The following is a 26484-nucleotide window of genomic DNA, read 5'->3' as shown; positions in this document are numbered from 1 at the left end:
AGGGAAATGAACAGTTGATGTTTCAGGTCAACACCCTGTTGCTAAATCTGGACAGATGAAGGGTCTTGATCTGAACCGTAAGAAGTTTGTTTCTAAAAGTAATTAATCCAAATGTTGTGTGATTTTCAGTCAATATGGATGCAGTCATTGCATGCAAACATGGTTCTGTTGTTGGGATACCTCTCCTCAAATGGTTTGACTTCTTTGGATAAGAACTTGCTGCTGGAAGTTGAACATTGCCCACAGTATACCTTCAGAATAGGTTCTCATCATATTGCAGCACATGTGCTGGCATTGGAGAGCGTTCAGAGGAGGTTTACAAGAATGATCCAGGGAATAGAAGTGTTAACGTATGAGGAGTGTTTAACAGCTCTGGGCCTGTACTCATTGGAGTTTAGAAGAATGAGGGGGATCTCATTTAAGCTTATCGAATACTGAATGGATAGAATGGATTTGCAGATGATGTTTCCAATAGTTTAGGACCAGAGGGCGCAGCCTCTGAATAGAAGGATGTCCCTTTAGAACAGGGGTGATGAGGAATTTCTCCTGGCAGAGGATGGTGAAACTGTGGAATTCATTGCTACAGATGATTTTGGAGGCCAGGTCATTGGGTATATTTAAAGCAGAGGTTGATGGGTTCTTTTTAATAAGGGAGTCAAAGGTTATGGGAAGAAAACAGGACAGTGGGGCTTGGAGGTACTAATCAATCAGTCATGATGGAATGGCGGAGCAGACTCAATATGCCAAATGGCCTAATTCTCCTCCTATGTCTTATGGTCTTACAGTATGTAACTTGTTAATATCATGTGTATATCCCTTTAAAGTCTGTTATATGTGATCATCATAGATACTTGTCTTGGAGTGAACCACAGCAAGGACAGTTTCTTGTTACACAGCTTCTCATTGCTGTTAATTTGTGAAGCTGACCATTTTCCAATATCTTACGGAGTTACTCAGATCAGTCCTAGCAAATGAAGGCCAAGATGGTGCCGATGAACCACGGTAACGTTCTGCGAGCTATGTACACTGGTTGTCTGTCCTGTCAGTGCAGTCTTTCATTGAGGCGATTGTGGTTATTGGATTTATTGAGTATGCCCGTAAGAAAAGTACATATATTATCAAAGTACATATATATTACCATATACATATATGGTGACATATAAACTGTATATGCGTTGATAATAAATTTACTTTGAACTTTGAAGGACCATTTTTAAGAAGAGTACCTGCTCGCCTTTGACATCACTGAGTTAAAAAATTTTGCAGAAGTCACTGAGTTAATTTTGTCCGTAAGTTGGTAAATATGCAAAAGTCACTCAATGTGATATTGAGTCCACAGTATTGTAATGAATAGCATTAAAATCATATAAGACTAATAAGAAAGAACAATTACTAAAGTTGAGAGTGAGAGAGAGGAAACTAGTTCTTCCATTTGTAGGACATCAGATTTCTGAATTTAACCATATTATGAGAGCTTGTTTATACATACGGATGTCTATACATTGGGTGCCGGTAATCTGGGATAGCCTGTATATAATAACACACATTCCCCTGAACTTGGCAAGTCAGATGTTCCCATGGAATGTTGTGTGTTATTCCTCCAATAATTCCAGAATGTTTCTTTTTTATAGGGGTTTCCGGGTTCCATTGGACCCAGAGGTGAAAAGGTAAGGACATCTGTTGTAAAATGTTGGGAGAAATGGAAAGAGCCCCCAACAAAATATTTATTTATTTAGCAATATAGCATGGAGTAGGCCCTTCCGGTTCTTTGAGCTGTGCTACCCCAGCAACCCCTGACAAACCGGATTAACCCTAATCTAGTCACAGGACAATTTACAATGACCAGTTTGCAATGATCAATTCACCTACCCGGTACATCCTTGGACTGTGGGAGGGAATCAGAGGACCCGGAGAAAGCCCACACATTCCACGGAGACAATGTACAGAGAATCTTACAGAATGGCACCAGATTTGAATACCAAACTCCGGAATCCCCCCCCCCCCCACCCCGCCCCCGAGCAGTAATAGCATTGCGTTAACCACTACATTATCATGATGCCCTTTGGCCCATGATACTGTGACAACTTTTTAACGTGCCCTAAGATCAATCTAACCCTTCCTCCCTACGTAGCCCTCCGTTTTCTAACATCTTTGTTCCTCTCTAAGACTTTCCCAAAATACCCCGAATGTATCTGCCTCTCCCACCACCCCTGGCAGGGTGACCCACGCACCCACCACTCTCTGTGTAAAATAAACACGTTTGTCATGTTTATATGTATGTACTGCCGCAGTAAAAGGCTAAATTTTGTGGCTTTTGTACCCTGTGCGTGTGTGCCTTTTGGGGATTGCTGGGTGGCGTGGATTAGGAATTGAAAGGGCTTTTTCTGCGCTGTATTTCAATAAATAAATCAATTCCCTTTCTATTTGTCTTTGTTGGGGAGATCCTCATGATGTCAGCTGTCCTCAGTCGTACCTGTGCATTTATTAACAGTCCTCATGTATCTTCTTTACAGGGAAGTGAGGGACAGAAAGGAGAACCAGGACCGACTGTAAGTTACATGGAAATTTGAAATAAGATAACGACTGTGGTGGTCTTGAAAATAGCTCACTCTCCCAGTTCTTTACTGTTGCCCTGTGTATTGTTCCCTCTCAAATAATTCCTCATTCCCCCTTTCAATGGCTTCGTTGAATCTGCTCCATTATCTGTTTGTCAGAGAGTACTCCTTATCACAGAGTACCACACACAAGATGCTGGAGGAGCTCAGAGGTGAGGTAGTATCTACAGTCGACATTTCAGGCTGAGACCCTTCTTCAGGACAAGATGAAGGGCCTCGGCCCGAAATGTCAGCTGTGTAATCCCTTCCATATTTGCTGCCTGACCTCCTGAGTTCCTCCAGCATTCTGTGTGTGTTGCTCTGGGTTTCCAGCATCTGCAGAACCTCTTGTGTTTACGATTTGCTGCTCCTTATCACATTAAAAAACTGTCTTCGTTCTATCGGCAAATAAAACAAAGAACTTCACTTGGGGTCCTATCAAGATTGAAGTTTATTTACCACGTGCACATCAAACTATACAGCGAAATGTGTCATTTGTGTCCACAACCAAGATTGTGCCCGCAAATGTCACCCCACATTCTGGCAACAACGTACCATGCTCACCGCACTTGACAGAACAACACAGAAGACAACAAGCAACAGATTAACAGCTCCAAAACAAGCCCTCCATCCCAATATCTCCACTAAACCACCTTCCGACGCACTCTTCCGCCGCTCCAGTTCTACTGTTGACAACCTCCTCAAAGCCTTCCCCACTGTTTACTTTCTGAAACCTTCATGGAGACACACTTACTGGGATATTTTGTAAGACTCTGCCGGCGCTCCTCTTCCGGTTTGAGGTTAACTCCACTGCCACCAGTAAAATGATTAATGAGTCAAGTCAGATGCCCAGCTGTCTCAGACTGTGAATCTACTCTTTTGTCTCACTCCAGATCCCTGGTCCAGCTGGAAGTAGAGGTGATCGGGTAAGTAAAGCTACAGACCCTTCTTTCTATTTCTGACCTTTCCTAGCATTAGTTGTGTATCTCTCAGTCATTTTTGGAAGCGTGCATTGTAAGCAAGAGTAGCACTAACTAAATGGGGAGCTGGGAGTGGAGGGAGAGTTTGGGCTGCTTTATCATGGGTGGTTCAACCTTTCTGTCACAGGCAGCTCCACCTTTCGAGGGTAGAGCAAACCCTTCCATTGGCCAAGGTGTGTTCCCAAACCTGGCTCCGGAGTAGTGAGGCTTTACACAGCGCAGGCCCTTCTCACCAAGCCTTCAAAGTCTTCAACAACAGGCTAAGCCCTGCTCCCTAGCATAGTAGCTATCAAAACCATTAAATTGTTGGAGTCTTTACACCTGTTACCAATCTTCAAAACCTTACAAATTTGTTCTTTCATTTGTTATGTACCATGCCAAATGACATAACCATGATTGTTCTTGGCAAGTGTTTCTACAGAAGTGGTTTGCCATTGTCTTCTTCTGGGCAGTGTCTTTACAAGACAGGTGACCCCAACCATTACCCATACTCTTCAGAGAGAGCCTGCCTGGTGTCAGTGGTCACATGACCAGGACTTGTGATGTGCACTGGCATGGAAAGGAACAAACAGTCAATGTTTTGGGCTGAGACTCTTCATCATGGAATGCCTTTGGCATTCCTCCAGCCCTCTGCCTGCTCCTCCCTACAAAGTGCTACATACTGCAACCTATGTCATTTAGGCCTGGGACAGAAGGATTGTAAGTCACCTTGCCAACACAATTACAGGCGCCCAGCAGCACAGCCAGCTGGGAACAAGTAGGGGAGGGGTCATTAAATGAAAAGCATGAATTTTGTGAAAACTCTATCTAAATAAAGACTGGCAATCAAACAATGTACAATTTGGCTTCTGTTGCACATTGGTATGAGCCGGTAGTCATTTACATAGAGTTTTCATAAATTCTACTGTATGAAAATAGTGGAGAGTGGTGAATATGTGTAACCCACTGCCAGGGTGGTGATAGGGGCATTAGGGGCATTTAAGAAACTCTTAGACAGACACATGAATAATTGAAAAATGGGAGGGCTATGTCGGAGGAAAGGGTTGGATTGATCTTAGAGTAGTTTAAAAGTTTGGCACAACATTGTGGGCTGAAAGGCCTGTACTGTACTGTTCTATTGTGTTTCTTTATTTTCCTGTAAACAATTGCAAGAAAATGAATCTCACGGTAGTATGTCGTATCATATACAGTACGTACTTTGATAATAAATTAATTTTGACTTTGATTTTGCTGAGGTTTCTTGAGGAAGCACACACTAGTTAAACTTGTGACGGTCCCCAAACCTGACTGCACCTGGTGCTGCCTTATCATTGTCTGCGCCACGCACTTACCTTTGTAATGGTTTCTTTCCCCTCTGCCCCCAGGGTGAACAAGGACCCCCAGGAATCCAGGGGCAGAAAGGATCGAAGGGACACCCAGGAGACAAGGGCGAGAAGGTGAGCAGCCACTGATTGGCTGAATTTTGTGACTTCCACATAAGTGCAGATGGAGCGACCTCCCCTTCCCATTTGACATGTAGGTCCAGGGCCCACTTTACTGCTGTAATCAGGTCATACTCAGGCTGGAGGAGCAAAACATCATATTTCATCTAGATGGCCTCTAACCCATTCGCATGAACATTGATCTCTCCAACTTCTGGTCGTTTCTTTTTTCAAATCCCAGTCTGATTTCCCTCTTATCCCTTCCCTTCTCCTCACCTGCCCATCACCTCCCTCTTATACTCCTCCTCTTTCTCCTTCTCCCGTGGTTACTCTCCTCTCCTATCAGATTCCTTCTTCTTCAGCCCTTTGCATCTTCCACCTATCACCTACCCCTTCTTACCTCACCCCCTTCTCCCAAACCCACCCACCTTCCCCCTCACCTGGTTTCACCTGTCACTTGCCAGCTTCCCCTAACCCCACCTTCTTATTCTGGCTTCTTCCTCCTTCCCTTCCAGTCCTGATGAAGGGTCTCGGCCCGATACGTTGATGGTTAATTCCCCTCCATAGAGGCAGTCTGACCTGCCGAATTCTTCTAGAATTTTCTGAGTGCTACCCTGGATGCTGCTCCCAGTTTGTTTTTCGTGTCCTGCAGAGTGATAATTATCTTCACGCCCTATGATGTGAATCATCTTTGTGTAGGCTCCTGTTTGTAAACTTCAGAGCCCAATTGCTTCTGGAGACTCTTGTTGAAAGAAATCAATAGTCTTGGGCCTTGCTCAGTTAGGTAACTCAGGCCTAGCTCAGTATGGATGGGTAGGGTCGAAGGGCCTGTTTCTACGCTGTATGATTCAATGCCAGATGGTGAACCACACACCCACCAATTTTAAGATCTGACATCTTGCTCTGGTTAAGCCAGGTGGACTCCACCTCATCCAGTCCAGATGATTGTCGACTCTTTGGGGATTGCACAAACCATGGCTGAATTACTTTGGCTGTTTGGTTTTTATCTAATGGCTCCTTTATTCCTAATCACAATCCATCCCTGGAATGCTTCATAATATTTATCTTCTCTTTCGACAGGGTGAAACTGGGTTTGGCATCCCCGGACAACGAGGACCCAAAGGGGACCCAGGTGACAGAGTGAGTCTTAATCTTGAACTTCCACTCAAGATGGTGCCAAGCTGTGGTCTCCACTGAGGTCGTGGCTCAGTCTTAGCAGTTTATTTAAGTTGGTAGAGATGGTGTTGTGAACAGAGGGGGGAAGTTAGAGGTCAGGTTAGGGCTTACGGCCAGGGATGTGGAGGAGTTAAAGGTCAGGCCAGATTCTAGGCTTCCTCTCTGAGCTTGAAGGCCAGCGACATGGACGTGTGACAAAGGACATACACAGTCTAAGTTTTCTTGTGTTCTGTGCTGCTCTGCTGTACATTGTGGGTATGCTATGTTGGTGCTGGAATGTGTGGCAACACTTGTGGGCTGCCCCCAGCACATCCTTAGACTGTGTTGGTTGTTAACACAAATGACACATCCACCGTATATTTTGATTTACGGGCGATACGGGAATGAACCTGAGTCTGAGTCTTCAGTATTCGCTCAACTACAAACATAACAGTGCACGGAAAGAGGCCATTCTTTCTGAGTCCACTCCCACAGCTACTTCGTAATAGCCTGGTGAAGTTTTCACCAATTCCTGGTCAAAATTCTCAACTTCGATCCACCTGTCACCCACTGGCCGCTGTCTCAGCACTTCTCCCTCTCGTCCTTACATCAGTTATCCTTCCTCTCCACTCTCAGTCCTGATACAGGACTTGAACTTGGAACATCATCAGTTCCTCTCTCCCCTGCAGGTGCTGCTTAACCAGCTGACTTCCCCCAACATTTCACATTTTGAACCGAGACCCTTCATCAGAAGGGTTGTCAGGCTCTGGAATATCCATCTGATCTTGGTGATGGAATTCATCAAACAAGTGATAACAGCAAAGGGTCTGAAACCATCTGGAAGTGAACAGATAGATGTGATCAAGGATGTTTAAGAGGAGCAGAATTGAGCCATTTGGCCAAATGCGTCTGCTTCGCCATTTGATCGTGGCCAATCCATTTCCCTCTCAAACTCCCATTCTCCTTCCTTTTCCCCATAAACTTTCACACCCTGACTTATCAAGCATCTATCAACCTCAGCCTTATGAACACCCAATGACCTGGCCTCCACAGTCACCTGGGGCAATGAATTCCACAGATTCACCACTCTCTGGCTAAAGAAATTCTTCCTCATCTTCATTCAAAATGGATGCCCCTCTATTCTGAGGTTGTGCCCATTGATCCTAGACAGACCCACTTTCGGAAACATCCTCACCATTTGTTCAAGAGGAGAGTAAAACCCTTGCACAGATTACATAGGTTAAATGGCTTGTCTCCAATGAGATAACTCTATCACCACAGATGGACTTTCTGGTTGGTGCTGGAGCCTGAACATGAGGTACAGATGCCAGCAAGTCTCATTGAGGTGTAGCAGGAGAAGTGTGGCCAGTTCTGTGCACCGGAGTTTAGGAAGAAAGTGAGAGATGGTTCTAGAGATGAGGAATTTCATCTTCCGATTTAGAGCAATTATTTTTGCTTCAGGAAAGGTTGAGCACCTGTTTGATAAAGGTATGCAAGGCTAGAGTTGCAATGTACATGAGCAGATTGGCCAGGGAACACAGCTATAAAATCTAGGGCAAAGACTCAAGGAAAAAGATTTTTTTTAATTTGACATTAGTTGGGATCTAGAGTTTCACTGTCTATAGGTCTGGTGGAAACAGAGCCTACTGTGAGTTCCCAAAGTGAATTAGGTGCCCGAGGAGAATAATGTGGAAGGCATAGAGTGTGGGGGTGGGACTGATAGTTACGCAAGTGGAGTGACATGCATTGGGCCAAATGGACTTCTATTGTGCTGAAACATCTCTGTGATTCTGTGATTAACATGTCTGTGGTCTGTCCCCACCCTCCCTTTAGGGTAACATTGGACTCTCTGGTAGGCCAGGAGAAAAGGTAAGTGATTATTGTGGCAATGGAAGCCTTGACTGTTTCCAAAGACTCTGCTTTTAAATGGTGGTTAATAGTGACTTGTTTTGCAGGGAGAAACTGGATCACGGGGAGAGAAGGGGGAGCCCGGTAAAACAGGACCACCTGGAGGGTTTGGACCCCAGGGTAAAGAGGTGAGGGTTTTGTAAAGCTCACCATTTTAGATTGCTTAAGCCAGTGGTGAACCATCTTCTTGAAATGCTGGTGACATTCCTGTTAAGGAAAATGCCTTTGTCAGATGACAATATTTTTCTAGTGTCAAGATGCTTAGGATGTTGGTGGTGGTGGGAGGGATCTCCAGGGTTGGTGTTACCATCACCTCTTACCCTTGTCCTTCATACTGTCATAGAACACTACAGCACAGAAAAAAAGACTTTTGGTCCATCTCTTCTGCACCAAACTATTATTCTGCCTGGTTCTATTGACCCCCCTCACTTTGACCATAGCTCTCGATGTCCCTATGTCCATTTCTCTTAAATTTCTCTTAAATACAGGAGATTGAACCTGTATCCATCACTTCCTCTGTTAGCTCATAACATACTTGCACTCCCCTCTGACTGAAGAAATCCTCCCTCAGGTTTCCCTTACATATTTAACCTTTCACCCCTAACCTATGACCTCCAGTTTTACCAAACTTCAGTGAAAAAAGCTTACTTGCATTTACTCTATCTATATCCTTCATAAAATTTCTATTAGAACTTCCCTCATTTTCTTACACTATAAGGAATAAAGTCCTAACCTTTTCAACCTTTACCTATAACTCAGATCCTCATGTCCCAGCAACATCCTTGTAAATTTTCTCTGCACTCTTTCGATCTTATTGATATCTTTCCTGCAGATAGATGACTAGAACTGTATGCAATACCCCAAATTAGGCCTCACCAACATCTTATACAACTTAATTATAACATCCCGACTCCTGTACTCAATACTTTGATTTATGAAGGCCAATGTGCTCTCTTTTTGACCCAATCTACAGTACATGTGACACCACTTTCAAGGAACTATGGGTCTGCGCCCAGATCGCTCAGTTCTGCCACACTCCTCTGTGGGTTGTGTATGTCCTACCCTGGTTTGGGAGGTGCAGTCAGATGAGTGCTTTTCACAGATGGCAAAGAGCCACATGAACTAAATAAATTTCCTTGGATGCTGCTCAAATTCTGGTAGAGCGATGAACTCCCATGGGATTGTTTCATGAAATTGAATGGTCCTTCCTGCACAGATATGCTTTGGTCATACAAATACTCAAAATGAGAATTGGTTGGATCTCCATATTTTGCAGAAAAATGTATCAGATTTGAAGAGAATAGCCCAAGCCACGATGATCTGGGTTTTATTGTTCTGGCTCAGAGGGGTAGTGAAAGGATGAGAGGACTGGGGGCTGAATGTTGGCCTAGACACTGGGCCTGCTTATCCTACTCTTCTCTGTGCCATGTGGGTGCAGTGTTCACCCATCCACAGTGATAGGGTAGACAGGAACTGAACCAGGCTGAACTGGTTTAGTATCTCACTATGTCCTTTCTGGCACTCTGTGCTGACCGAGAATGCAGATTGGATGGGTTCCATGGCTCACTTGTGTTTGTTTGTTTCCAGGGCGAAAAGGGAAACAAAGGAGAGGACGGAAGACCGGTAATATCATTGTTAAAACTCCTGTCTCTGGAATTTTAAACTGTTCCTCTTCCTGACTCTAGTCATGAAATAACTAAGCAATTGCCTTGTCTACTCTTTACCAGGGAGACACAGGACCGCCAGGGCGCACTGGAGAGAGAGGACTTCAGGTAACATCTCTACATCCTCTAACTGACTGCACTTTATTTCATACAGTCATAGAGCACTACAGCACAGAAACAGCCCCATCTAGTCTGCGTCTAGTCCCATCGACTGCACCTGGGCCACATACGGTCCTCCATAAGGGAGGACCTAAGGGAGCTAGGGCTTCTCTCTTTGGAGAGAAGGAGGATGACAGGAGACATGATAGAGGAGTACAAGATATTAAGAGGAATAGACAGAGTGGACAGCCAGTGCCTCTTCCCCAGGGCACCACTGCTCAGTACAAGAGGACATGGCTTTAAGGTAAGGGGAGGGGAGTTCAAGGGGGATATTAGAGGAAGGTTTTTCACTCAGAGAGTGGTTGGTGCGTGGAATGCACTGCCTGAGTCAGTGGTGGAGGCAGATACACTAGTGAAGTTTAAGAGACAACTAGACAGGTATATGGAGGAATTTAAGGTGGGGGGTTATATTGGAGGCAGGGTTTGAGGGTTGGTACAACATTGTGGGCTGAAGGGCCTGTAATGTGCTGTATTGTTCTATGTTCTATACCCCTGCCATCTTAGTGCTCATCCAACTGTTGAAATCGAACTCACATCCACCCAATCCACTGGCAACTTGTTCCACACTCACACCACTCTCTGAGGGAAGAAGTTCCCCCTCAGGATCCCCTTAGATGTCTCACCTTTCATCCTATGACCTCTAGTTCAAGTCTCGCCCATCCTCAGTGGAAAATCTTGCAAACAGCTAGAAAAAAATGAGTGGAAAACAGAGAATATAAAACTCTAAAGTCCGCAAGTCCTGGCAACATCCTTGTAAAAATTTTCTGCACTCTTTCAATCTTATTGATATCTTTCCCGTAGGTAGGTGACCAGGATTGCACAGAATACTCCAAAAAGGTTCACCAAAATCAGAATCAGAATCAGGTTTATTATCATTGGCATGTGACATGAAATTTGTTAACTTAGCAGCAGCAGTTCAATGCAGTACATAATCTAGCAGAGAGAGAAAAATAATAATAAATAAACAAGTAAATCAATTACGTATATTGAATAGATTTTTTAAAATGTGCAAAAACAGAAATACTGTATATTTATAAAAAAGTGAGGTAGTGTCCAAAGCTTCAATGTCCATTTAGGAATGTGATGGCAGAGGGGAAGAAGCTGTTCCTGAATTGCTGAGTGTGTGCCTTCAGGCTTCTGTACCTCCTACCTGATGGTAACAGTGAGAAAAGGGCATGTCCTGGGTGCTGGAGGTCCTTAATAATGGACGCAGCCTTTCTGAGACACCGCTCCCTAAAGATATCCTGGGTGCTTTGTTAGGCTAGTACCCAAGATGGAGCTGATTAGATTCACAACCTTCTGCAGCTTCTTTCGGTCCTGTGCAGTAGCCCCTCCATACCAGACAGTAATGCAGCCTGTCAGAATGCTCTCCATGGTACAACTATGGAAGTTTTTAAGTGTATTTGTTGACATGCCAAATCTCTTCAAGCTCTTAATAAAGTATAGCCGTTCTCTTGCCATCTTGTATAACATCAGCATAACATCCCAATTTCTATACTTAGTGTCCTGCTTCATGAAGGCCAATGTGCCAAAATGTTTTTTTTAATATGACCCTAGCTACCGGTGATGCCATTTTTAAGAAATTGTGGATCTATATTCCCAGATCTCTCTGTTCTACTATACTCATCAAGGCCCTACCGTTCACTGTGTAAGCCCTACCTTGGTTTGTCCTCCCAAGATGTAATATCTCACACACGCCTGCACTAAATTCCATCTGCCATTTTCCAGCTGTTTTTTTTTTAGCTGATCTAGATCCTGCTGCAAGCTTTGATAGTCTTCCTCACTGTCCACTCCACCCCCAATCTTGGTGTCATCTGCAAATTTGCTCATTCAGTGTACCACATATCATCCAGATCGTTGATTTAGATGACAAGCAACAAATGACCCAGCACCGATCGCACAAGTCTCAGGCCTCCAGTCAGAGAGGCAACCATCCACTGCCACTCTCTGACTTCTCCCACAAAGCCAGTGTCAAATTCAGTTTACTACTTAATCCTGAATGTCAAGCGACTGGATCTTCTTGACCAGCCTCCTCTATGAGATCTTGTCAAAGACCTTGCTAAAGTCCATGTAAACAAAGAAGAGTTTTCTCGGGTAGGCTATCCTTGCACGCAGTGCAAAGGAGATTTACAAGGAGTTTTCAGGGCTTGTACTGAGTTATAAAAAGAAATTGAGCAGGTTGGATCTTTTGGCATTGGAGCATAGGAAATGAGGAGTGAGATATGGAGGTGTTTAAAACATTCAGGGCAAAGATAGGGTGAATGCAGACTGTCTTTTGCCCAGGATTGGGGAAATCAAGAACTAGAGGGCATAGGTTTAATAGGAACCTAAGGAGCAACATTTTCACCCAGAGGGTGGTCAGTGTATGGAACAAGCCAGAAGAAGGGCTGAGGCAGGTACATTGACAGTATTTGGACAGACACATGGATAGGGAAAAGTTGTTATAGCCAGGGGAGGTAGTGGGGATAAGCTCCCACTACTTATTAAATGCTCCCAATGGTGTGAAACTCAAATAGCCTCTGACAGCCAAGTCCTGCTTCTGCCTTTCACGTGTGGCTGAGCAAATAAGCCCAGCAGAACTGTTTCTACTGACTGAAGAAGGGGCAAAGGCGGGTTACTGGCACCTTAGACTGAGTCACTTCAGGCAGATGGCGCTCATCAGCTGTGGTTGGCAGCAGATCTAGGAGAAGGAAAACTCTGATCTCAAACCTCTGCTGCTTTGTGGCTATACCCACTCATAGGGAAGGCTTTGGGAGTAAACCCTGAGGAAAAAATCCGAAGCTGGAGTCCCTAAGACAGTCCTACATTGAGTTCAACGCTGAGTGGCAGCTCCTGGGATGCTGCTGGTGCCAAACTGTATCGGTCTCTGCTGTTTCCTTAAGTTCATCCGATGTGTGGAGCAGGGGAGCCTGCTGCAGGGGCAACAGCTTGCTCTCCATATTTGTACTGCCCTGGCTTGTGTATCTAGACAACTAGGACACTACGTCAATGGTAGACCCTGGCCGACAGAAGCCAAATAAAGAGATATGAGCCAAGTGCAGGCAAATGGGACTAGATTAGAATGGAATATTGGTTGACATGGAAGAGTTGGGTCGAAGGACCTGTTTCCATGGTTATGACTCTATGTATCATTTGTTATTTTCTAGTGTCATTATAGTTTTAATATCACACTATAAAACTGAAAACAAAACCATTCTTCCTGATTTCTGAAGGTCCCTGATTGTAAGTAAAGCCAACTTTTTAGGAATTTTAAAAACTGATTCAGCAGTTCACACGTGAGGTTGTTTGAAAATATATTTAAAGTGGACATCGATCTTGTTTAGATCAAAGGTTATGGGGAGAAGGCAGCAGAATGGGGTTGAAAGGGATAATAAATCAGACATGATTGCATGGTGGAGCAGATTCGATACGCTAAATGACTTATTTCTGCTCCTTTGTCTTATGGTCTAAAATGTTCTTCTGGTTTTTAGGGTTTCCCGGGAGCTAATGGCCGACCAGGAGAGAAGGGAAGTACCGGCGAGCTGGGAGAACCTGGGAGAAATGTGAGTTGTGTCAACCTGACTCTGAGTTTACTCCTGGATCCCTCCGCTGTCCCGCCTGGTTCACTGCAAATATGCCATTCCTTCAGCACGTTCACATCACTAATTTTGTTCTTCTTTCATTGTGCTTTAGGGAGTTAGAGGCCCCGTGGGCCCGAAAGGAGACCAGGGCGAAAAGGTAAGAATATTCTGGGTATTAAAATAGAGGATATTGGAGAAGCACAATTACAGAGAAACTGCTGAGGGAACTGATGGAGATCTGAAAGCAAACCCATGAAATTCCCAGTGTGACCTCAGAATCCGGTTTATTATCTCATCTCCTTCTACTTCAGGCCATGAACTTATCAATCACCCCGATGAGTTATTAACTTCAAACTTTCTGTATAATCACTCAAAGAGTTGAACTGCATGTGCATGTAACAAGAGCTGTATAACTCATCTCCTTTTACCTTAGGCCACAAACTTATCGATGACCCATTTGTGGACACTTTCTGGAGGTCCAAGATCCATATGCTCCACGACCGCTGGACTAGGTGTTTAAATGTAGGAGGGGATTATGTTGAAAAATAAATGTGCTAGGTTTTCTAAAAATGACTCCTTCTACTTTAGGCCATGAACTTATCAATCACCCCTCATATTTCATGATATATGCTGGTGATATTAAACCTGATTCTGATTCTGCAGCTTCCTTAAACTAAATAACTTAGCCAGTGTAGTCTGCTTTAATGCAGACCCAATTAACATAGCCCCATTGTCTTACTCTGCAACCCTGAGCAATTACTACCATGCTATGGTCCGTCAGTCTGTGCTCCCTCCTTATCAAACAGACAGTGCTGTTTATTTGCATAGTTTTAACTTCAGATTGATTATTTTTTGCAATTTGCATTAAGAACTGAAGACTGGTTCCTGTTTATGGGAAGAAGCTGAACAAAGAATATTCGCAGAAGTTTAATTTTGTCACAAACGACTTTGACCCTTAAGAAAGGTCATGCTGCTGTAATAGAAAGCCGATGTTAGCAATAAGCCTCTCAGTCCCTGGAAAGTGAATGTCCATCATAACAGTAGCATTGTGGTTAGAGTAACACTATTACAGCACCAGTGACCTGGGTTCAGTTCCAATGCTGACCATGACCGTAAGGGCTTCCTCTCAATGCTCTGTTTTCCTCCCATGTTCCATGTTAGTAGGCGAATTGCTGACATGGGTGCAATTGGTGGCGCAGGCTCTTTGGATTGGAAGGGGTTGTTACTGTGCTGTATCTCTAAATAAAAAAAAGATTGTATGACCAAAACAATTCAACCAACAAACCAACTATACAGTGAATAGGCCCCCTGGCTGGCCACTCAGAAGCATGCATGGTCCTAAGCTCCATGCTGGAGTAGTTAGACAGTGGGTACTGAGGAAAAAAATGGAAAAGTATTAATTTAATCTTTTCTTTCTTAATCCAGGGATCAAATGGATCTCCAGGCCTTCCAGGACCTCCAGGAAAGATGGTAAGTAAACAAGTTCCAATGGGAAAAGTCTTTGTGTTGAACTTGAGTTGACCTGCTTGACTTCTAAGCTGTCGGCCTGTTAGATATTCTATAATCATCAAAAGGTTGTCACCTTAGTGGAACGGGTGACTTGGGTTAAGGTCAGTCCAAGAAGTCCCATCAGCTGGAGGATAGAAATACAGAGTTAGTGACTCCGAGGATATTCCCTCATCAGGAATGAGGTAGTAGTGATCATATCGGTGAGGATCAGGCACATGAGAGGGGTTGAGAGAGGATGTTGGACATGAAGCAGGCTGAGCCCTGGGGAACGAGTAAAGGAGAGGGGAAGGGATAAATAATAAGACCAGGGGTCTTGGTGTAGAGGGGTGTGTGTGTGGATTGTCATAGACACGTGTTGGATTATTTTTCAAAGACACACCAGTGTGAAGGCTGTTGTTGCTTAGCTTGAATAAGAGCATTAAACCGTGGGGTGGACAAAGCAACACACATGCCATTTTGGACCCTATCACAGGGAAGCCCGATAGTTGGCCAGCTACATCACATGAGCATCTGCAGACAGGAAGATGCGATCACGTTCGATTTAATAATTACCATAATCTTGAAGTAGCGAAGAGCGTGCTGCAAACGATATTTTGAGATATTTGTAATAACTGTACTGTGATATGAAAATATCTGTGATTTCTATTGGTGACACAAGGACTGCTAATACTACTGTGGTTTGTTGCCTACATTCATCATTGATGGAAATGCTAAATTTCAGTTAGAGGTTAGTGAAAATAAAGATGGAAATTTTTTTCCCATTCAAGTTCATGGACCCCTGGAGTTTATCCACAGATCCCCGAGGGCCCAGGTTAAGAACCCCTGCCCTAATATATGCATCTACTACCACCCCTGGCAGGGTCCTCCACCCACCCACCACTCTCTGTTTAAAAAAAAACTATCCCTGACATCCACCTTCTATACTGTTCTCCAATCACCTTAAAATGATGCCGTCTTGTATTAACCATTTCCACCCTGTGGAAAAGTTCCTGGGTACCCACGTGATCTGTGCCTCTTATCTTGTGTACTTCTATCAAGTCTCTTTTCATCCTCCTTCACTCCAACGAAAAATTCCCTGGCTCACTCAAACTGTCCTGGTAAGGCATGTTGTCTAGTCCAGACAGCACCATGGTAAATCTCCTCTGCAGGTTCTACTGTAGGTGAACCTTCCGCCACTGACCCTGTCAAGCAATCTTTGAATCTAGTGAGAAGGAAGTCATGAAACTTCGCGGTCAGTTTTAGGATTCTGGTCGTGAGGATGTGGTTGGACTTGGTTGACACTGAACTCTTCATCTCCTCTTGTGCAGGTCGACAATGGTGAAGGGGTGCCAGGTATTAAAGGACAGAAGGTAATGTTTGCTGTTCTCACTTGAACTTCCATATCCCCCCATGAGGCACCAATCCTGGGTTTTGGATTGTTATATATTGCAGCTACATTGGGTTACACAATCTTTGTCTCACAGCTGGATTCGAGCATTTGGTGTTACTTGTCTCATTGTTGCGATTCACATGTTCTCAGGAACTCCTCTCTGAAGCTGCCAAACTGTATTTTATTGTACCTCTAGATTATTAATTGATGTTAGCCCTTATTTGGTTCACAAATGCCCTTTTAGGATGTTAACCTGCCATCTTTACAAGTTCAGTTAATCAACTGAGATCATGGGATTCTTTAATAGAAACATAGAGTACAATAGTGGGAAGAAGCAGTCAACGTTTCGGGTCTGCTTCTTTCAACGGATGCTGCCTGACCTGCTGAGTTCATCCAGCTTTTTTGTATGTCTTGATTTGACCACAGCATCTGCAGTGCACTTTGTGAGTACAATAGTGGGGCGGTATGGCAGCATCGTGGTTAGCACAACGCTTTATAGTACAGGCGACTCGGGTTCAATTCCCACTACTACCTTTAAGGAGTTTGTATGTTCTCCCTGTGACCACATGGGTTTCCTCCAGGTGCCCTGATTTCCTCCCACAGTCCAAAGACATACTGGTTAGTAGCTTAATTGATTATTGTAAATTATCCTGTAATTAGGATAGGATTAAATTGGGGTATTGCTGGGCAGTGTGGGTCGACGGGCCGGGATTCCTCTTCCGCACTGTATGTCAATAAATATATAAATAGATATACAAACATACAAACAAATAACAGGGAGGCTCTATGGAATCTGATTGAGGCATTAGTTAGCCCACAGTGGAATACTGAGTCCAATTGTGGTCCCCTCACCTTAGGTTGGGTGTGAGGATCTACTGTGGCTGAAGAATGGATTTACTCCAGTTGTTCTGGAGATGAGAGATTCAGGCTATGAGGTTAAACTGGAGAATTTGGGGTTCTTGACTTTGAAGCAAAGATGTTTGAGAGGAGGTTTGCTGGTGCAAGAAAATTGAGTGGCTGAAATGGAAGGGAAATGGAAGAAACGTTTACCCATTTACAGATAGTTCAAACATCAGGAAATTTTGGAATCTTATCAAAAGATGTAAGTGTGATGTGAGAGAAGCCACTTAAATAAAGAAGTTAATTATGATGGGTAAACTGCTTCCTGCAGGGGAGGTGGAAACAGATCTACAGTAGATTATAGAAGAGTGCAGCACAGGAAGAGATCCTACAGTTCATGACATCTATGCCAAAAAGATGATGTCACATTAAACTAATCACTCCTGACACGGTCTGTGTAAATAAAACCCTTGCCCCACACTTCCCCTTTAAACTTTTCCCCCTCTCACCTTAAGGCTATGCCTTCAAGTGTTCTAGATTTTTAATTCTATAAACATCTATCAGGTCAGCTTGTTTGTAGGGTTGTTCACTGAGTCTGGAGGTTAGGTCGCAAATGTTTCGTCACCAGCCAAGGTGACATCATCAGCATGTGATTGAGTGTTGTTTCTGCGGAGTACTTGTGTTCATATTGGTGAGACCCCTTGTTCTGGTTCCATCGCATTCTCGGGGCTGAGGGGGCGAGCTGCGGACGCCCGAGGAAGTAACGCCCACAACGACCGATAACCAGGGCTACAAAGATAGCGGAGATCACTCAGCTATCCGGCTGGTCGGGACCCAGTGGAGCCTAGTGGCCAGTGTGGCAGCCAACCAATCAGAACGAGTCGGACCAATATAAACGTGTGGACTCAGCAGAAACAACGCTCAGTTCCACACTGGTGATGAAATGTTTGTGACCCAACCTCCAGGCTCGGTGAGCAACCCTACTAACAAGCAGCTAACCCAAGCTACCAATCCTCTCTTTCATTTCATCCATCAGGTCTCTCCTTAGCTTCCACCATGTTAGCGTAAATAAATAAGAAACTAAAGTAAGCATAAGTTAGCAAGCAGAACTAAAATCGGTCCTAGAATCCAATGTCTCTGAAATTACCACAATGGAAGGCTATATTTTTCACTCATTATTTGTACATACATGATGCATTTTGTTATTTGCTCTCTAAGATTATACAATAAGACCATAAGACACAGGAGCAGAATTAGGCCATTTGGCCCATCAAGTCTGCTCTACCATTTAATCATGGCTGATTTATTTTCCCTCTCAAACCCATTCTCCTGCCTTCTGCGTCGTTTTGAGGAATAAAGGAATTTCCTTGAAAATAATTATCTCTTTGTATCAATACCTGATCATAGCCTTGATTTTTCAAAAAAAGACTTACCATGTACAAATTTGTTGCTATGTTTCCTACATCACATGAACGATTACATCTCAAAAATGAAGCCTTTGGTTACCAATTGCTTTGGCAGATAATGAATGAGAAACCAAAGGCAAGTCTTTTTTTCAAAGGTTCTAGGCCAGCGGAGATGGACTGAAGATCGTTGGTGACAAAATTCAACCTCTGATTAGTTGTTGGGTTTATTTTCCAGGGAGACCCTGGCAAACCTGGTGAAGCTGGATCAAGAGGACTTCGGGGAGAACCTGGTATCCCAGGCTCAACTGGTGATCGAGTAAGTTTGAAGCTTAATCTCTTCCCAATGTACTGTGACTTCAACTAATCTTTGTTACTTGATGATTGACCAGGTTTAGAATTCCACATATTTCACCCCCAAACATGATTTGGACATTAAACATGTTACAGTATTGTCCCTTAATGAACTCAACCCCAAAGTCAATGGACAAAATTCAATTGACCTTTCAACTTTTTGTCTCATTCTGGGTAGAGATGAGTTTATGTCCATCATTCTTTAAAATTTGGAGAACATCTCACTCTAAACTTAGAACATAGAACACTGTAGCACACTACAGACCTTTTGAACAGCGATGTTTTACCTACTCCAAGAGCAGTAGGTTCCCTCCCAGCATCTTTGATTGACGTTAAAGCCTTTTATTTTGGAAAAATAGTTGGTAAAAGAGAATTTAGATGTCTGTGATGTTCATTAAGATTTCTGGAGTACAGAACCTGGAAGGTTGGTATTGGAAAGTCTTGGAGGGATAGCTCGTTGTTGGGTGCTTGTTTATCAAACACTTCCTATTGTGACAATACATTAATGTCATCTTATTATTGTGACAGGGTTTGGAGGGTCAAAGGGGACTCCCAGGACCACAGGTAAATTCCTTATTCTCTACTCTTACAGCATGCATCCATTCTCTGCTACATATCAGTTTGCAATTCAACATCAGGACCATGTAGTTACTCAGTGCTTTGAAGTATTGTTGGCATCCTGTGGATAACCAGCAAGGTACAATAAGTGAATGGAGGTGTTTGGTGACTTCCTTTCCACTGATCGTCTCCTGGTCTTGCTGTTTCTGTGGGCTGTGTTTGCATGAAGGTGATGGGGTGAATATTGCTGCTGTTTGAATTGTCTCAACTGGCAGCTTCTGCTGTGTCCTGATTGCTAAATTCAAGGCTGACTTATTCCAGTAGAAAATTCTTGGTTTATTACTGTCATATGTAATAAAATATGGTGTAAAGCTTGTGTTGTATACTGTTCATACAGATCAAATCACTAAATAGTGCATTGAGCTAGAATAACAATGCAGAATGAAGTGTAAAAGTTACAGAGAAAGTGCGGTGTAGGCAAACGATAAAATGCAAGATCATAACAAGGTAGACTGAGGCCACGAGCCTGTCATCAATAGCCTGTCTTGGTCCATTCACATTGATGTCAAAGCCAGGAAAGCTCACGAACGCCTCTGTTTCCTCAGGAGGTGAAAGAAATCTGGCAAGTTACCACCAAACATTGCAGGTCACATTTAAGCTCTGTACATTAGACGGTGAAAAGGTTTGAGATTACAGTGGTCATTGTTTAAATTTTATTTGTCCTTAATAATTATCCTTATCCTTAATTAACCTTAGTAATTTTATTTATTCCTAATAAACGTAGAATTGTGTATAAATGTTTAAAATGTATGAGTGTTGGAATAGAACAAAGGGATAGCACAATAACACGAGAGATTCTGCAGATGCTGGAAATTTCTCCACGTGGCACAGCCTCAGAATAGAAGGATGTCCTTTAAAGCAGAGGTGAGGAGGAACTTCTTCAGTCAGTGGTTGGTGGATCTGTGGAATTCATTGTGGCCAAGTCATGGGTATATTGAAGAAGAAGAATAGCCCTTGACTCGGTATTGGAACACCGTCATGACGGTGTTTCCGTAGCAACCTATTCTTGTTTTTACGAGGCTGAGTTGCTAGCTCAACGCTCAACCCGACTTGGATTCGAACTCGGGAACCTTCACTCCGGAGTCCGGCGCTGGTATTATTGCACCACCAAGCGGGACATGGGTATATTTAAAGCCAAGGTTTATAGGTTCTTGATTAGAAAAAGACATCAAAGGTTACGGGCAGGAGGCAGGACAATGGGTTGGAGAGGGATAATGGGATTGAACCGGAATGGTGGAACAGAGGCAATGGGCCAAAAGGTCTAATTCTGCTCCTATGTTTTATGGTTCTTATGGGATTGGGATGAGAAGAGGTTACTGAGGAAGACCATTTTGATGATAAAAGTGAAGTATGTGAATGAATCACAGTGTCACAGCATGGAAAGAGACTACGTAGCTCTCCGAGTCCGTACAATCTTTGTGTGAGTGTAATGAACCGACATCCCCACCCTCCACCAACAGTTTTACAAATAGTTGCCTTTCAAATGTTTATTCAGCTTCCTTTAGAACAGTACAGTTAAATCTGCCCTCACTACATCCCCCAGAAACAGATTCCAGATACCACTCATTCATCACACAGAAATAAATCTTATACACAAACACAGAAGATTCAGGCTTTAGGTACATTTAAGGTTCAACTTTGATCTTTACATTTGCTAAGTTTTTAAAAAATGTTTTACTTTCCTTTAGGGAGATCAAGGTCCAAGAGGATTCCCAGGAGAAAAGGTGAAGTTCTTCCTAAGTTGCAGTAATACTAATATCTTCCGTTCTCGAAACTAAAAAAACACCAAGAGATTCCCAAACACAAGAGATTCTGCAGGTGCTGGAAATCCAGAGAAACTCACACAAATTGCTGGAAGAACTCAGCAGGTCAGGCAGCATCTATGGAAAGTAATAAAGGATCCCTGATGAAGGGTCTCAGCCTGGAATATCAACTCTTTATTCCTCTCCCTAGATGCTGCCTGACCTGCTGAGTTCCTCTAGCACTTTGTGTGTGCATCCCTGTTTCCTACCCCCAGTTTATGGTTATCAGAGTCACAGCAGGCAGAAGAGGTTCTGCAGACACTGGAAGTCTTGAGCAACAATCAAAATGCTGGAGGAACTCCTCAAGTCAGGAAATATTTACGGAGGGAATTAATACATCTACATTTTGAGCTGAAGTCCTTCATCAGGACTGGAAAGGAAGGGGGCTGCTTTGGACTTCCGTCCTATTTCCAGTCCTGAAGAAGGGTCTCGGCTTGAAATGTTTACTCTTTATTCCCCTCCACAGATGCCTGACCTGCTCAGCTCCCCCAGAAATCGGTGTGAGTCATAGAAATACAATGAAGTCTTGCTGGTCTGATTCCTGGAATCATGGAACAACTGTATGAGGGAAGATTAGGTCCACTTGGGCTTTATTCACTTGAGTTTAGAAGATGGAAGAATATAGTGCGGTGAACACTGGATCAGGCCTTTCAGCCCACAGCGTCTGTTCCGACCATGGTGGTTGCCCGCTATGTCTGATGATGACAGGAAACCTGTGCAGGAGAGCTTTTAGAGTGAGACAGTTGTTGCACTGAGGCAGATCCAGTCTCTCGAACTCGGACATCCAGGTCCAGTGGTACCAACGAGCATCACAAACTGCGGCCTTCCTTTGTGGCAGTGGAGGACCATGGTGTCTCCTCCGCCTTGTCGTGCCCCTCGCTCTCCATGGAGCACTGTAGTACCACCCGACTGGCGTTTAAATCTCACTGTAGATGTCATCCATCCAGTGTGAGGAAGCTGACTTCACATGCTATGGCAGGAATGTCCGTATCTCAGCGCGGCATGAGGCCCGCTGGCTACCCTCACCTAGATTAGCCCACCCGGGTGTGGCCGCTGTCACATGGAAACGGCTACTTGAGGCCACAGGCAAGAGCTGGGGGTTCGGCGGGGACCACAGGTGTGTAAGCTGCCCCAGAATGGACACGACAAGGCCCTTCACCAGAAGAGCTACCCCACCTGAACTCCCCATGCACGCCTGCTGATGATGAGGTTTTTTTAAACTGCACACCTGTCACCAGATGATCCATATGTCAGTGATCCCACGCTGATTGTTGTATTTGTGTAAATGCCTCTTAAAGATTGGTATTGTAATGAAAAGAGGACTCTGTCAGTCCGGGTTGTGCCCTCACTGTCTAGGTATGCAAAGCCAGGGCAGTACAATAAGGAGAGTTGCCCATATAGCAAGCTCCCCCTCTCCATGTACCTGCTGAACCCAAAGGAACAGCGGAGACCAATACGGTTTGTCACAGGCAGAGTCACAGGAGTTACCAGTTAGTGTTGAACTCAACGTAGCTCTGCCTTGGGGACTCCAGCTCCAGAATTTTCCTTGGGCTTTACTCCCGAAGCCTCCCCATGAGTATGTTAATTGGTCATTGTAAATTGTTCTTTCATTAGGCCAGTGTTAAATAGGTGGGTTCATTGGGCCAGAAGGGCCTATTCCACACTGTATCATAGAAACAGAGAAAACCTACAGCACAATACAGGCCCTTCGGCCCACAATGCTGTGTCAAACATGTATTTACTTTAGAAATTACCTCGGGTTACCCATAGCCCTCTATTTTTCTAAGCTCCATGTACTTATCCAGGAGTCTCTTAAAAGACCCTATTGTAAATGCCTCCAACATCGTCAATGACAGCCCATTCCACGCACTCGCCACTCTCTGTGTAAAAAACTTACCCCTGACATCTTCTCTGTACCTACTTCCAAGCACCTTAAAACTGTGCCCTCTCGTGCTAGCCATTTCAGCCCTGGGAAGAAGCCTCTGACTATCCACACGATCAACGCCTCTCATCATCTTATACACAAAATAAATAAATTGTCACGGTAGAGTTTCGCCCCGTGAACAAGTGAAGCAGTGACATCTGCGTGTTAAACTCTGCTCCTGATCTGAGGTTGGAGTGGAGCAGAAGTCCAGGAGCAGAGTTCAACCTGCTTAGTGCCTTCTACAGAGAATTCATTTCCATCCAAATCTGTCTTTAATTCCTGCCGTATTATCTACTGAAAATTGTAGTCTATATTGTTTCCTTACAACAATAATGACACGAGTTTAACTCCGGTCCTTGCTCTTGGAACGCAGGGAGAAAGAGGACCACCTGGACAGGATGGCAGGAATGGGATTGATGGGAAGAATGGTCTCCCAGGGTCTCCTGGGCTGAGGGTGAGTATGACACGTGTCCAAAGTTTCCAGTGGGATTGAGTTACAGATTTTGCTGTTTGTAAATGACCAGAAGGGAAGGTAGATAGTAAAACCAGTAGAGTGGCACGGTCATGTAGCGGTTAGCGGAACACTTTATGGTGCCAGCTGTAAGATCGGGGTTCAACTCCTGCCGCTGTCTGTAAAGAGTTTCCACATACTCTCCATGATCGTATGAATCTCCTCCAGGTGTTCCAGTTTCCTCCCACATCCCAAAGACATACAGTACTGTGCAAAAGTCTTAGGCAGACATACATAGCTAGTGTGCCTAAGATTTTCACACAGGACTGTAGTAGTTTTATGTCACACCCTGTACTGCTGCCACATTAAAAATAAATTTCATGACATATGTGAGTGATGATAAACCTGATTCTGATATGGGTCTCTATCGTGGACTGTGAGTGGGAAGGGGGCAGGGAGAGGTTGGGAAAAGGGGAAGGGAGAGGGGAGGGATTAGGAAGCACCAGAGAGACATTCTGTAATTATCAATAAACCAATTGTTTGGAATCACCTTGCTTGGTGTCTGGAGGATGTGGGTGCCTGCACCCATGCCACCCTCCTTAACACTCCTCCGCCACCTGTCCCATAGCCCTTCTGTGGCACTCCACCCTCGTCATTATCAACATTCTTTGTTCCCACCAGATTTACAAACTCACTCTCTTACTCCATATTGATAAATATAGTACTGTGCAAAAGTTTTAGTCATCTTAGCTACAGTATATATATTTACCTAAGACTTTAGCACAGTACTGTATGGGTAAGAGTTAGTGAGATGTGGGCATGCTATATTGGCACCAGAAATGTGAAGCTTGAGGGCTACCCTCTGCACACTCCTGGCACAAATGGCGCATTTCGGTGTATGTTTTGATGCTCATGCGACAAGTAAAGCAGATGGTTCTCTTTTCCATCCAACGGTGATGATTAGAGTTTAGAGGAGCATTTGATAACATGGGTCTGGTGACTTTGTTGATGAGTTCATTTCACTTCCTCTACAGGGTGACCAGGGCAAACAAGGGGAACCTGGCAGAGATGTAAGTAACAAGACTAAAGGCGAATGCTCCAACCCATGACTCTACTAACTTCGTTCATGAAACCCTTTACCTCCTCCAGCTCTATAACCTTATGAGTACTCCAAAACTTGAGTCTTACTTCCTGTACCTCTCAACTGCCATTGTCGGTATTGTTCCACTGTCTATACCCTAACTCTGAAATTCCCTCCTCATCTAAGGTATTCCTTAAAACCTGCATCTTAGACTGGATTTTTAGGTCAGTGACCCTAACGCCTTCTTTAGTTGGTATTAACCTGAAGTCAGTCTAGTCAAAGACTTTGGAAAGGTCACCGACATTAATAGCAATGCATAAATCCCTGTTGCAACATTTATTTTTCTGACAAATCTTCAGAAATATTTAATTGGTTGTAAAGGATTTTTCGGAAAACTGGGACTGCCAAAATAAATTCTTTAATCAGTAAAGTACAACTTAAATAAGTGATTTGCAGGATGATTAGGAGTTTGTTATTAAAACCTGCTGGAATGGTGATTTTATAAGAGTCAATTAAACATACACTCAGTGGCCATTTTATTAGGTCCACCTGTACACTTGCTCGTTATTGCAAATATCCTATCAGGCAATCATGTGGCAGCAACTCAATGCATAAAAGCATGCAGACATGGACTAAAGGTTCAGTTGTTGTTCAGACCGAACATCAGAAAGGGGAAGAAATGCGATCTAAGTGACTTTGAGCATGGAACGATTTTTGGTGCCAGATGGGGTGATTTGAGTATCTTAGAAATTGCTGATCTCCTGGGGTTTTCACATACATTATTCTCGAGAATTTACAGAGAGTGGAGTGAAAACAAAAAAAAATCCAGTGAGCAGTAGTTCTGTGGGTAAAAAAACTCCTTACTAATTAGTAAGTTCAGAGGTGAATGACCAGACTGGTTCAAGCTGACAGGAAGGTGAAAGTGACTGACATAACCACATGTTACAACAGTGGTGTGCAGGTGGGCATCTCTGAAAACACATTGAACCTTGAAGAGGATGGGCTATAGCAGCAGAAGACCATGCCAGGTTCTGCTCATGAACCTAATGAAGTGGGCAGTAGTTTGTGGAATTAAATGGGAGGCACTTGTAGTACTTGGTTGAAGAAACTTCTTATCCAGTGTATTTAAATAAAGTTTTGTAAAAATAAAAAAAAGTAGACCTTGGCATCATTCAGCAGTGGAGGAGAAATGTGCACAATCTGGATTTAAAATGTCTTTTGAAACATTTATTGATCAGGACATGTATCTGCCAAGTTGCTCCATGAGAGGTAGTGACTAGTTTTACAAATGTCTTATTTATTCATAATGAAGTTTATATACTGTGGATTCGGGTTGATAGGCCATTGGTTAACAGACCAGCTGCTTATTTGGGACAGCTCTTATAGAAGAAAACTTAATCAAGAAAATAGCCAGGATTCCCTTTGTTCATTTGGGAAATTATGCTGCCTAATTGGGACAGGAGACAGTTTCCAAGCAGTTTCTAACTAGTGTCAGTCGCCTTGTGCTTATGCAGCCATTGGACTCTACTCCATGCTTAGAGCAAACAGTTTTTAAATAGCGTCAGTTGCGTATTTTTGTGTTCAAAATTCAGTGATTTCTCTTTTTTTGTCACTGGTAGCTGGCATGGAATAAGCAGAAAGACAATTCAGAACTGTTTCACTCACTGCAATTTCAAGCTTTCAGGCTCGTAG

General features: G+C 43.7%; 1 protein-coding gene across 1 annotated transcript in view; it reads left to right on the top strand.

The window, feature by feature from the left end:
* The window catches only part of col7a1 (collagen, type VII, alpha 1), a 325194-nt gene that overhangs the window by 179131 nt on the left and 119579 nt on the right, over positions 1 to 26484 (top strand). Inside the window, exons 50-67 of the mRNA XM_073072948.1 lie at positions 1632 to 1667; positions 2514 to 2549; positions 3488 to 3520; positions 4939 to 5010; positions 6076 to 6135; positions 7984 to 8019; positions 8106 to 8186; positions 9646 to 9681; positions 9786 to 9830; positions 13352 to 13423; positions 13554 to 13598; positions 14867 to 14911; positions 16258 to 16299; positions 18801 to 18881; positions 19445 to 19480; positions 21223 to 21258; positions 23634 to 23714; positions 24746 to 24781. Of these exons, the coding sequence (XP_072929049.1) occupies positions 1632 to 1667; positions 2514 to 2549; positions 3488 to 3520; positions 4939 to 5010; positions 6076 to 6135; positions 7984 to 8019; positions 8106 to 8186; positions 9646 to 9681; positions 9786 to 9830; positions 13352 to 13423; positions 13554 to 13598; positions 14867 to 14911; positions 16258 to 16299; positions 18801 to 18881; positions 19445 to 19480; positions 21223 to 21258; positions 23634 to 23714; positions 24746 to 24781 (909 nt within the window). The remainder of the gene's footprint in view (positions 1 to 1631; positions 1668 to 2513; positions 2550 to 3487; positions 3521 to 4938; positions 5011 to 6075; positions 6136 to 7983; positions 8020 to 8105; positions 8187 to 9645; positions 9682 to 9785; positions 9831 to 13351; positions 13424 to 13553; positions 13599 to 14866; positions 14912 to 16257; positions 16300 to 18800; positions 18882 to 19444; positions 19481 to 21222; positions 21259 to 23633; positions 23715 to 24745; positions 24782 to 26484) is intronic.

Source organism: Hemitrygon akajei, chromosome 19 (genome assembly GCF_048418815.1).
Source record: "Hemitrygon akajei chromosome 19, sHemAka1.3, whole genome shotgun sequence".
Classification (NCBI taxonomy): Eukaryota; Metazoa; Chordata; class Chondrichthyes; order Myliobatiformes; family Dasyatidae; genus Hemitrygon; species Hemitrygon akajei.
Note: the sequence above shows the minus strand (reverse complement) of the source record. Positions and strands in the feature narration are given on the sequence as shown.